This window comes from Sphaerodactylus townsendi, linkage group LG03 (assembly GCF_021028975.2).
Source record: "Sphaerodactylus townsendi isolate TG3544 linkage group LG03, MPM_Stown_v2.3, whole genome shotgun sequence".
Classification (NCBI taxonomy): Eukaryota; Metazoa; Chordata; class Lepidosauria; order Squamata; family Sphaerodactylidae; genus Sphaerodactylus; species Sphaerodactylus townsendi.
The window spans coordinates 167,823,108-167,834,938 of record NC_059427.1 but is presented as its reverse complement, the minus strand read 5'-3'; the positions used below and the strand labels follow the sequence as shown (position 1 = coordinate 167,834,938).

The following is an 11,831-nucleotide window of genomic DNA, read 5'->3' as shown; positions in this document are numbered from 1 at the left end:
TGTTGTGCCAGAAGTGCTCTCAGTTTCCCTGTGGAAATCTTGACCCGATGCACCTCTTCTCTCGGGCATGTCGCAAAGAGGAAGCATATTGGGACAAGATTTCTTGTCCCGGTACGCTTCCGGTCCCACTGCGCACCAGAGCGCCAGTGGGTACCCAGCCTTTAAGAGCTTTCTGAAACTTCGGAGGTTCTCTGATCTGAGAGCAGAGTCTGATCTTACCTGAGAACAGGGGGAAATGTGTTCATCATGGAGGATCAAACCCAAAAGTGACGTTCGCTCAAAGAGAAAGAGACCACACGTGCATAAAATCCCACAGTCTGTGTAAAGGTTCATAAATGGGTTGCGGGGGAGGGAGGGAGGACATACAGAAATGTGGAAATGTAGGTGAGTGGTATATTCTAGGATGCTGTTGGTTGGGCACAAAACCTGCTTGCTGGTCCCGATGGCTCCATCTATTAAGATTCATGCCTACTGCTATCTGTCAACTTCTTCCTTGACTGTTTTATGGTCATGCCAGAGGGAATGTTGAGAGTGATGGGGAATGTTAAGAGAGTGGGGTGGAATGTTGAGAGTGATGGGGAATGTTAAGAGAGTGGGGTGGAATATTGAGAGTGATGGGGAATGTTGGGTGTAATGTTGAGAGTGATGGGGAATGTTAAGAGAGTGGGGTGTAATGTTGAGAGTGATGGGGAATGTTAAGAGAGTGGGGTGGAATATTGAGAGTGATGGGGAATGTTAAGAGAGTGGGGTGGGGTGTTGAGAGTGATGGGGAAAGGTGGAATGTTGAGGACTAGCTTTTACGAAGAAAGATGGAAACAATTTTAAAAGCCATAAAAAGCAGTGTCCTAGTTTCTCTTTTCTGTTCTTTTCCCCAGAGACTCCGAAATCTGGAGCTACTTTGGAGAGTGTTACAGGGGTAAAGGAAACATACCAGAAAGGAGGAAAACCATCCATCCTAAAGAACAGTGTCTTGAGGAGAAAGGAGGCAAGCCATCTGGATGGACAAAAGCTTTGGAAGGGAGATAGGGCCAAGAAGGCAATGACCAAAGCTGGAAAGAAGACATCGGGCCCCAGGAAAACAGACAGTAGCAGCATAACTGCCAAATCTGAAACCACCGGTCCTGGGCTAAACGTCAGCCTTGATGAAACAGGGGGTAAGTAAGTACCCCAAGAAAGGTGCCAGACAATGGGGATAAGATGCAGACCTTCGATTAGGGTCATTTGAAGGTTAGCTACCAACTTTAGGTGGCAATTCCAAGCACACTGAACAGTCAGTCCAACTGAAGTTGGTGGCTTCTACGTCTATGCAGGGGTCTCCTTTGATGAAGTCACCATTATCTCCAAGGTCAGCTAACTTAGAGGAATAACCCAACAACAATCTGTTGTATTCACAATCAGAGTTGCTAAGGGTTCCCTGTGACTGTTGTGGATTTTCCGGAAGGCGTATTGCCATCTGGTAGGGGTAGTTTTTGCTCCGACCATTTCGCCCGCATCTATGGCTGGCCTCTTCAGAGGCACGTCGTGGTAAAAAGTGTTTCTGTTACCGTGACATGCCTCTGAAGATGTCAGCCGTAGATGTGGGTGAAACTACATGAGGATCAAAAACGAGCAGGCTTCAGCCACCCAGCCTGGAAAACCCACAATAGCCAGTTGATTCTGACTGTGACATTTATCAACAGCTCCCTGTGAGTTTGTTCTTTAACTCTTCAATGCACTTTTTGCCAGGGAAGTGGGAATTCTAAGGTGCGTGACTCCTGAATTGAGAAGCATTCATTCTTCAAGATGGTTTACAGGAGTGCGGCTTTGTGTGTGATATTGAGGCATGCTAGTATCAACAGCGCTTGCACATGTGCCATGGATCATGGCTGGTTCTACCTACCACCCTGTGCCACGTGTGTGTGTGTGTGTGTGTGTGTGTGTGTGTGTGTGTGTGTGTGATCTGCTCTTGTGCGTGAGGCCATCTTTGTCCAGTAGGTAGACTGGAAAGAGATGGATCAATTTCTCAGATCTCACTACAAACCAAAGGGCATGTGTTACTCCAGAATTTCTGTCCCCATGTTCATTCCCAGACTCTTCAGCAGTGGCGTAGTGGTTAAGAGCAGGTGTACTCTAATCTGGAGGAACCGGGTTTGATTCCCTGCTCTGCCACTTGAGCTGTGGAGGCTTCTCTGTGGAATTCAGATTAGCCTGTGCACTCCCACACACGCCAGCTGGGTGACCTTGGGCTAGTCGCAGTTCTTCTGAGCTCTCTAAGCCTCGCCCACCTCACAGGGTGTTTGTTGTGGGGGGGGGGAAGGGAAAGGAGTGTGTAAGCCCCTTGGAATCTCCTTTCGTGATGGTATACAACCTTCATGTAGGTGGCAAGCCTATTCCATGGTTTTCACTGCTGGCGTGTGTGCTGGAACCGTTTGCCTGTGGCTTGGGCGTCGGGAGGAGCAGAATAAGGCCAAGCAAGGTTACTTAATGGTGGAAATAATTCTTCTCTAGCTGAGACAGGCGCAGATGTGGCCCTACCACAAAAGCTCTCCATTGCCTTCTCTTTGCCCAGCAGAGCCACCTGGCCACGAGTTACCACGATCAGTTACGTATCCTATGTGCCAGCCACGACCGAAAGTTTTTCGTTGCTTCTGGCTCTTCCCCTGATCCGACACGTTCGTGGCACAGAGCCCACTTCTCACTGGCAAGGTCACTAGTGAGGGTCATCCTCTTCTTGACATGTGACTGACTCTGTTAGGCACAGGGCAAGGCCCTGTCCTCAGAGCTAAGGCTCTGTCCGGTTACTAAAATAACCATCCCAAAAGCTTCTTCAGTGTTCAGAGATTTATTGTTTCAGTTCTGCGCAGAAGAGGGAACTCTCCTCTGTTAGCAACAGGGAGGAGGTTCAAAGGGGCTGTTGCTTGTGTAACATAATTTATACCCTCTTACAAACATCCCTCCTTGTCTTCTAACCATTGGCTAGATTTGGAATACGTACACATTGCCATTTGAATCTCCACTCCTCTCCAAAGCCCACCTTGCTTTCCACAATTGGGCGTGTATTCTTTATGTCATCTTGCCCCGTTCAGAGATCTTGGTTGCTAGAACAACCCAGCTTTACTTCGCCCTTATCTGTGTTTGTGAGCTCCTGCTAATTTCTTATCTCCTTGGTGTCCACACAACCCAGTGGTGGGTTAAAATCGAAGCCAAACTTAATGAGTTGGGCATTTCCTTGAAGGACCTGCTAATGCTAACAGAGCAGGAGGTCTATGGGGCTATCAAGAAGAGACTTTTTGACAGAGAGTTTCAACAGATGCTAGAGGAAGCTAATAAAACCTGTTCCCCGATCTCTCTGGGAATACCTATGGATAGACTAATTGCAGCCCAGTACCTTTATCTCCTGGTTGAGGCCCGGTGGCGTAGAGCAATCACCTTAGCTAGGTGTAATGCCCTGCCTTCTTCCTTTAGCCTTGGACGCCACCTTGGAATCCCACATAAAGAAAGGAAATGCCCGTGTGGCATGGGTTCTGTGGAAACAGTATCTCATATGCTGTTGGATTGTCCTTTTTATGAGATAGGTAGGAAGAAGCACATAATCCCCTTCCTGCATGGAAGCAAAGGCATTACAGCTAAACAGAAGGTTATATATCTTTTAAACAGCCACAACTACGAGCTGTTGGAAGCGGTGGCTAAATTTTTAAATGGTGTTATTTTAACTCGTCAGAAATTGTAAAGTTGTAAAGGCTGTTATTATCTTGCTAAGCTAATCTTAAACAATTTATATGCCATTAAAGGTATTCGAAATCGAACTGGACAGAAATCTCCTTGGTGGGGCCCTGTTTTCCCAAACCACCTGAAAAACTCAGTGTCAGGCTGCTCTATAAGTTTCGTTTCTTCCAACAAAAATAAGTTTCTGAAGTGCTTGGTGCCCAGTGAATTACACTCATATAACTTATATGATTAAATACAATGGCTTAAAACATTATAAACTATATGTTCATATCAACTCTGCAAGGAAATCTCTGCCGCGAAGGAAACATCCCCACCCTGCGGAGCAGAGGAGCAATGTTAAATAGGGCTGCTAGGGCATTGTGCCATATATTAACTGGAATGGGTCAACGTGGGTGCCAAGCTGTGTTAGGGTTTTCATTTCTGCACACATCTTCTGTCTTTACAGGGTTGGTAGGTGCCAAGAGAACTCCAGTGAGGGAACATGGCGTCTCCCACAGGGCCCAGGGAAGCAAAGAGCCTGCCGTCGCACACAGGAACGCTACAGGAGGAGCGCCAAGTGATTGGCCCAGACGTGAAAACCAGGCACTCGTCAGTCCCGCTCACAAAAACGCCAGTCGGATAAAAGAAGGAAAAGAGCAAAGGTTTCTTCATGGGAATGTCAGCCGAGCGCAGCTGCAGAGGAAGAACATCTCCCCCCACAGGAAGAACAGCTGGTCACCGGGAAAGGAAAATGGCAGCCTGTGCATAAATGCCAGCTGCACGATAATATGGAAGGAGCGCGGCATCCTCGTGAAGAACGGCAGCCAGGCGCAGCACGCAACAGCAGCCCATTTTTTTCACAGGAATGCCAGCCAGGCAGTGTCAGGGAAACAGCACAGGGTGCCTTCCGGAAACTCCAGTTGGACTCTGCCAGGGCAAAAACCAGGTCTCCTTCAGAGAAACACTAGCCAGGCACAAAGGAAAAAGAGGCCTGATTTCTCTGACAGAAACCCAAGCCAAGAACTGCCAGGGGAAAAGCATGGCCTGCCCCACAGGAACACCAGCAGTGGGGTGGCCAGAAAAGATCCCAGCTCTTCCCATAAGAACTCCAGCCGGGCACTGATAGAAGAAAAGCCCGAAATTGCTTTTAGGAATGTCAGTCACTTTCTAACAGAAGAAAAGCTCAGGGCTCCCCACAGGAACGCCAGTTGGGTGGTGCCAAGGAAAAGGCCAGGTGGTTGGCACAGGAATGCCAGCACAGCTGAGTCTAACAAGGAGCCCAGGCCTCCCCACAGGAACAGCAGCTGGGCACTGCCCGGAAAACAGCCTAGAAATGTCAGCCAGGCCCTGACAGGGACGAAGCGCGGCACTGTGCGCAAGAGCGGTCGCCAGTCAAAGGTGGGAAATGCCCTCATCAGCACCCCTTTTAAAAATAGCACACAAAGAGAGGCTGTGAAGGAACAGACTGCCTCTCGCAAGAACGTCTCCAGGGCCGGGGCGGGCACACCAAAATGGCGGCCTCTGGTGCCAAAGGAAAGAGACGAACCCCTCATGCCCTCTCTGCCCCCAACTTGCCTGCTCTCTGAGCATGCCATTGCATGTGGCAATGCCCGCCTGATGAATGTGCCAAAGCTGAGTGATCCTGCGCTCAAAACCCTCTACCTGGCAGGTGAGAGTCTGAGGCGGCGAAGGGGTTTGTATAAGAAACCGGACCGAAAAAATATACAAGACTCACGTATGCTCTATGGCATCTGTGTATTATATGCCGCGCTCCTTCCGTAAATTCTAAATTATACCCCCCAAAAATATACAAGACTCACGAATGCTGCTATAGTGGCTTCAATGTATTATACACTCATATTTCTCAACGTACATAAAATGCAATATACACAATGCTTATTAATATTTCTATTCTCCATAGACTCCCTCGGAAGGAGCGTTGTAATCACTTCTTCAAATAGACACATGTATAGATTCACAAGATTGCATATATCTTTATATGGTTTTAACTGGTTGCATTGCTTCTTGAAGATGGAGCACTGAAGAAGGCATCGAAAAGCTTTAGTTACGCGACTAGCTTCTGCTTGCTGATTGTTTCTCCGCTTGGGGACTAGGCTCCTTTGATGGACTACGGAAGGAGATCACGTAAGAATTCAGCCACGTATCTAAAACAGTAATACACGCTGAAGGATAAGAACCTTGCAAATATAAGGAGAATACCATTTATTTGGATATGGACATATGAAGAGCAAGATTGTTCATTTTTCATGATACGTTGGACTGAGCCGGGCGCAAATTGTGTTCAGCACAGAAGGAGTGATTACAACGCTCCTTCTGAGGGAGTCCATTGAGAATAGAAATATTAATAAGCATTGTGTATATTGCATTTTATGTATGTTGAGAAATATGAGTGTATAATACATTGAAGCCACTATAGCAGCATACGTGAGTCTTGTATATTTTTTCGGTCCGGTTTCTTATACGTTCCTTAAGACACACGTTTTCATTCATTTTCTTTTATGTACACTGAGAGCATATGCACCGGAGACAAATTCCTTGTGTGTCCAATCACACTTGGCCAATAAAGATTCTATTCTATTCTATTCTATTCTATTCTATTCTATAATTTGCGGCGAAGGGGTTCCCCAACCACCTCCATCCTTAGCTGCACCCTCCTGCCTTTTCCTCCGTTCCACCTGACACTATATTTAATAGCAAAGTCTTGGTTCTGTGTGGTAATAACACAGCAGGGCCAGGCATGAAGGGCAGGAAAGGTTCTGTGAGTCAGGATTCTCCACATATGCAGAAAAATCGTAAATTCTAAATTATACCCCCAAATTGTACAACACTGAAAATCCCACAAGGTTGTCTCCTGGGACTTGGGGAACCATTTTTGTTCTCAGTGCAGGCCCTTAGGCCGTCAAGCCATGCCTTGCATTGTGCTATAGTAAGTCACCAATGTGAACAGTGTCTGCAACAAGGTTATAATACGTATCATGCCCCTACATCATTTATGTAAATACATATCATCATTTGTATCATGCACGCAAAATTCTCTAATGTGAAAAGCCACAAATGAGCAGCCAGAATCCAGCCACAGTCTGGCTTCGATGAATCATCAAAGGCTCGTGGGCTTGTGGGATTTTCAACGTTTATTGAATTTTTCCCACAATAAGTCATTCATACAGTTCAAGTCGGACCGTGTTTATCTCTGTGCTGCTGCACTTTACATACACACAGAGGAGGACAACCAAATTGGTAAAAGGTCTGGAATCCGTGCCTAAGAGGAGAGACTTAGGGAGCTGGGGATGTTTAGTTTGGTGAAGAGAAGGTCAGGAGGTGAAATGATAGCCATGTTTAGATATTTGAAGGGATGTCATGTTGGTGAGGGAGCAAGCTTGTTTTCTGCTGCTCCAGGGACCAGGACTAATGGGTTCAAGGAGAAGGAAAAGAGATTCCACCTAAACATCGGGAAAAATTTCCTGACAGTCAGGGCTGTTCGACCGTGGAATGCACTCCCTCGGAGTGTGTTGGAGTCTCCTTCTTCAGAGGTTTTAAAGAGAGACTTGATGGCCATCTGTCAGGAGTGCTTTGACTGTGTGTGCATGGCAGGGGGGTTGGACTTGATGGTCCTTGGTTCTATGATTCTATGATACATGAATTATATTTCCCACCAAATTTTTAAGGCTAGATTCTACTTATTATTATACAATATATTATATTGTACAAGTGAATGTATGCAAGTTAAAGTAATTCCTCTTCAGCAAAGGTTCAATTTCTCCCTTTATCTTCCTCTTCTCCCAGCCCAGTCAATTATTCCTTGTTCTTTTATTAATGACTTTTCAATTACTGCTTTGCATTTTGCAGCCAAAGTCACTGTTCATTATTTAATCCAGTGTTTATTATTTTAATACCCCACTTACAAAAAAAATATTTGGGTTTTTTTAAATGTTCTGTGGCTTTAGCGGTTACAGTGTGAAAAAGTATAGGCCTTCCTTCTCAAAAATTGATTCTCGAATGTCAGAGAAAAAGGTCATAGTTTATTAAGGAAAGGAGGGACATTTAAAGGGAAAAATAGCCATAAGAAAACACTTTAGTGTTTTGAGTGTGTACACTGTTGGTATATTTTTTTTAAAAAAAACCCATCATAAATTGGTTTCATTTCCTAACTCCATTACTTGGTTTCATCTAACTAGTTTGCCTTGAGGTCCAGATCAGGGAAGTATGGTTAGTGTCAATTCATTCCATTTATGGCTGAGGTTTCAAATCAGCCAAACCGCTGCTTCAAATCATTATTTGGAACTAGTCACAGTTCTCCCAGTTTGAACATAACTGCAGGCCATGAGGCGAGGAAACCCGGAAATGGAAAGAGGGACTTATTCCTGATATTCCAAATATATATTTTTAAGGATTAGAATAATGTGACAAGTGAACTAGGCCATCATAAGATCCAATGGCTCATTCTGCCTCTCATTTCTACAATTACTTTAGCATATCTCACCCTCCCTCTCCTATTGCTTCCTAGAGAATGAAATCACCCAGGTCCCAGCTGGAATCTTCTTGGATCTGCCCAACCTGGAATGGCTGGATCTCAGCAAGAACAAACTGGATTCCTCTGGCCTCCACCCGGAAGCTTTTAAGGTAAGTGGGGGAGAGACCATTTGGCCTGTTAGAGGAAGGAGGAACACAGGCTGCAGTGTCTTTCCCAAAGTTACAGTTTCCTTGCAAGCCCACAGTCAATGGGCCACCATTCTTCCATGCTTTCATATGCCTGCAGAACTGAAGGGGGCTGAAAAATTGAAAAAAAACAACCCTGCCCCCTTCCCCCAAAATCTCCCTTTCCAAGGTGTCAGACTGGTCTTACTTTCAGTGTCTTCTCGGGATCCTCAACATTCCCTCAACATTCCGAGCATGCTCAATCTTCTTCCAGCTGTTTGTTACATTATATATTCATTAATTTTCAAAGTCATGTTTTTCTGCATCTCTGGAGAGTCCCGGCCTTGATATATGGTGTCACTGACCTTCCCCATGGTTGGCTTTGATTTGTTTTTCTGCTTTGATTATCATAATCATTCTCATCATTCCCATACTTAAAATGGGGCTGTTAGAGTTGCCAGCTCTGGGTTGGGAAATTCCTGGAGATTGTAGGGGTATAGGCTGGGGAGGGTGGGGTTTGAGGAGCGGAGAAACCTCGACAGGGTACCACGTAACCACGCCGTGGAGTCCACCTTCCAAAACAGCCATTTTCTCCGTGGGCTGCAGATCAGTTGTAAGAGAGCATATTACACCTGTGCTACGCCGCTTGCATTGGTTACCAATTGAATACCGAATCATTTTCAAGGTGTTGGTGTTAACCTTTAAGGCCTTACGCGGCCTGGGGCCTCCGTACCTACGGGACCGTCTTACCCCATATGTCCCAAATCGGTCTCTGCGCTCGGCAGAGGCCAATCTACTGGTGATCCCTGGCCCCTCCATGATACTGCTGGCCTCCACCCGGGCCAGAGCCTTTACAGCTCTGGCCCCGGCCTGGTGGAACGCTCTTCCTCCAGCTGTCCGGGCCCTGCGGGATCTCGTTGAGTTCCGCAGGGCCTGCAAGACTGAGCTGTTCCACCGGGCTTTTGGGGAGACTAGCTGTTGATAGGGGCCCCCTCCCTCCCTCCCTTCTTGTTCTTCTCTGACATCATGAAGACCTATCAACCCCCTCTCTGGGGCTTCTGTGGGAATGATAGTAGGCGCCATCTTGAATCAAATTATTAATGCTGCATTTTAATAGAGTAAGGTTTATTTTTATCAGAGCCATCCTATTTTATATTTATATTGTATTTTAATTGATTGTGCTCTTTATATTGTTCACCGCCCTGAGCCCTCCGGGGGAGGGCAGTCTATAAACCTAATAAATAAATAAATAAATAAATAAATAAATAATTGTAGGAAATCTCCAGGCGCCACCTGGTGATTAGCAACCCTACACAGAGTACTTGATTTACCACCTCATACAAAACCAGACGCTCACTGTCTTCAGGGACAAGACTAACTGATTATTTCCTATTCCATCTACCGCAGGCAGCATTCAGGAATCAATGATTGATTATCAGCTCTTGGCTTGGTGGTGATGGGAAAGCTTTCACTTTGTAGGCAAAAACCACAGTTCATTTATAAAATTATCCAGAATAAGAAAATGTCCTTAATTTTATTTTTAAAAAACTGCCCACCTTCTAATTATCAGAGAAGTTTGTATTAACTAACATATTTTAATATGTCAGATCTTTTATGGAGTCTGTAGTCATTTTCGTTGGATCTCTCATGCCAATAAATATCTCTCATGCCAATAAATATCTAAATTGGACCATCTCTTGATCAGTGACATGTACAGTATAGTTCCTGGCCTTCCTGTCAGAGATTTTGAGATTGAATTTGGGGTTTTGCACTTGCAAAGTCTGAATTTGTTGGATGTCTGAGTCAGATCAGACTATTCCAGTGCCATCTGCTGAAACGTGCAGCAACTCGATGGCCATTTACACATTTATTGTCTCCATCTCATTGAATGTACGTTCCCTTCAAATTGGGTTTTTGTTAACACACACAATTTCCCAGAGGCATAGCAAGGGGGGAAAGTGCCCGGTGCACCGGTGTGTCCTCCGCTCCATTCCAGAATACCCCTGGAATGCCCCCGGAATGCCCTTGCCACACCCCCACAGGGGCCCGTCCCCGGTGCATCACACCCCCCCGGTCCCCTTGGAGCTACACCTCTGCAATTTCCCCATTTCCGCACTCGCTCCACCTTCAGATCAGAGAAGCTGAATGGTTCTCAAAAGCTTTGAAAGTGCAACTTTTCCTCTCCCTTTGCAGGGAAAGTGAAGGAGATCAGCATGCATTTAGCTTTCTTTAAGTTTCCTAGCTCCTCCCCACCTTTCCCTGCCCATGCCACGGCAGTTCCTGCCACTCTTTGCACCACCATTTAAGAAGAAACAGAAGAGTTTACTTTCTTAAAAAAAAACCATGCTGAAGATCTATTGCTGGAGCGATAGACCCAGTGAAATTGAGAAGTAGTTGACATGATCTCGCAAACAAAAGCTAGATCAAAGACTGTGGTGGTGGGGGGGCCAGGGTGGTGGTGGAAGGGGGCAGGCAACATCCCCAAATGAAGGGGGCAAAGATACAGTGAATGAGCCACAGTCAGGCAGAATGGCGGATCAGATCGGCTAGGGCAGGGGTCTGCAACCAGCGGCTCCGGAGCCCCATGCGGCTCTTTCAGTCCTATACTGTGGCTCCTCGTGGCCTGGAGGTCGGAAGGTAGTGTGGGCGTGTCCCTCCAGAGCAGTGCTGGAAGGAAAGTTGAGTGGAGGGGCTGAACCGGCGGCAGCTCCGTGCAGAGCTGCCTCTTCGGCTCAGTAGATCTTCGGGGCCATGGAAAATGGGTTCAAATGGCTCTTTGGGTGGTAAAGGTTGCCGACCCCTGGGCTAGGGACACGTCACAGGAGGAGAATCCCTGTGCAAACCAAAAACCATGGGAAAACCCCACTGCAAAGCAAACAGCTGTGTAGCGCGTTCTTAAATGGTCCACGATTCTTTGGGCAAAGGGCTTTCTCGCTACTGCTCCTTTGAAATGGAAATGCCAGGAAATTAGTCTTATGATGGCAGCATGCCAGGCACGGGGCAGGTCACTGAACTATTATTATCTTGTCCGCCAACAAGAAAGCAGAGTCCCGGATGTCTGGATCATTTCGTAATTTCTACCAAAGCCGTTTTGCAGTCTTTGCAACTTTTGGGTGGGTTCTGACTCTCCCTCACCTTTTGCAGAATCTGACCAAGCTGAAGCGTCTCAACCTGGACGGGAACCAGCTCACGGCAATCCCGGCCTTGCCTTCCTCGCTGCAGGAACTGAAGCTGAACGACAACCGGCTGGAAGGGCTTCAGAGAAACAATTTCCGAGGTGGGGCAAGCTTTACTTTTTTAGAAAAATGGCTCCTTCAAGGGGGTGGAGTGCCCACCTTCAAAGGTCTGCATACCTAGGGGCTAAGAGGTGTCAAAATGTTCACCTTACTTCCCAATATAGTGCAACTCTGGCATGACCTCATGATAGGGTTGCCAGGTCCCAGCAGGAGGAGGAGGAGGAGGAGGAGGAGGAGGAGGAGAAGAAGAAG

At 46.6% G+C, this 11,831-nt stretch overlaps 1 protein-coding gene across 1 annotated transcript in view; it reads left to right on the top strand.

Moving 5' to 3' along the window:
* The first annotated feature begins 4,357 nt into the window (after positions 1-4,357).
* The window catches only part of LOC125428008, a 9,856-nt gene continuing 2,382 nt past the window's right edge, over positions 4,358-11,831 (top strand). The window contains exons 1-4 of the mRNA XM_048487582.1: positions 4,358-4,365; positions 4,464-5,356; positions 8,213-8,328; positions 11,488-11,625. Of these exons, the coding sequence (XP_048343539.1) occupies positions 4,358-4,365; positions 4,464-5,356; positions 8,213-8,328; positions 11,488-11,625 (1,155 nt within the window). The remainder of the gene's footprint in view (positions 4,366-4,463; positions 5,357-8,212; positions 8,329-11,487; positions 11,626-11,831) is intronic.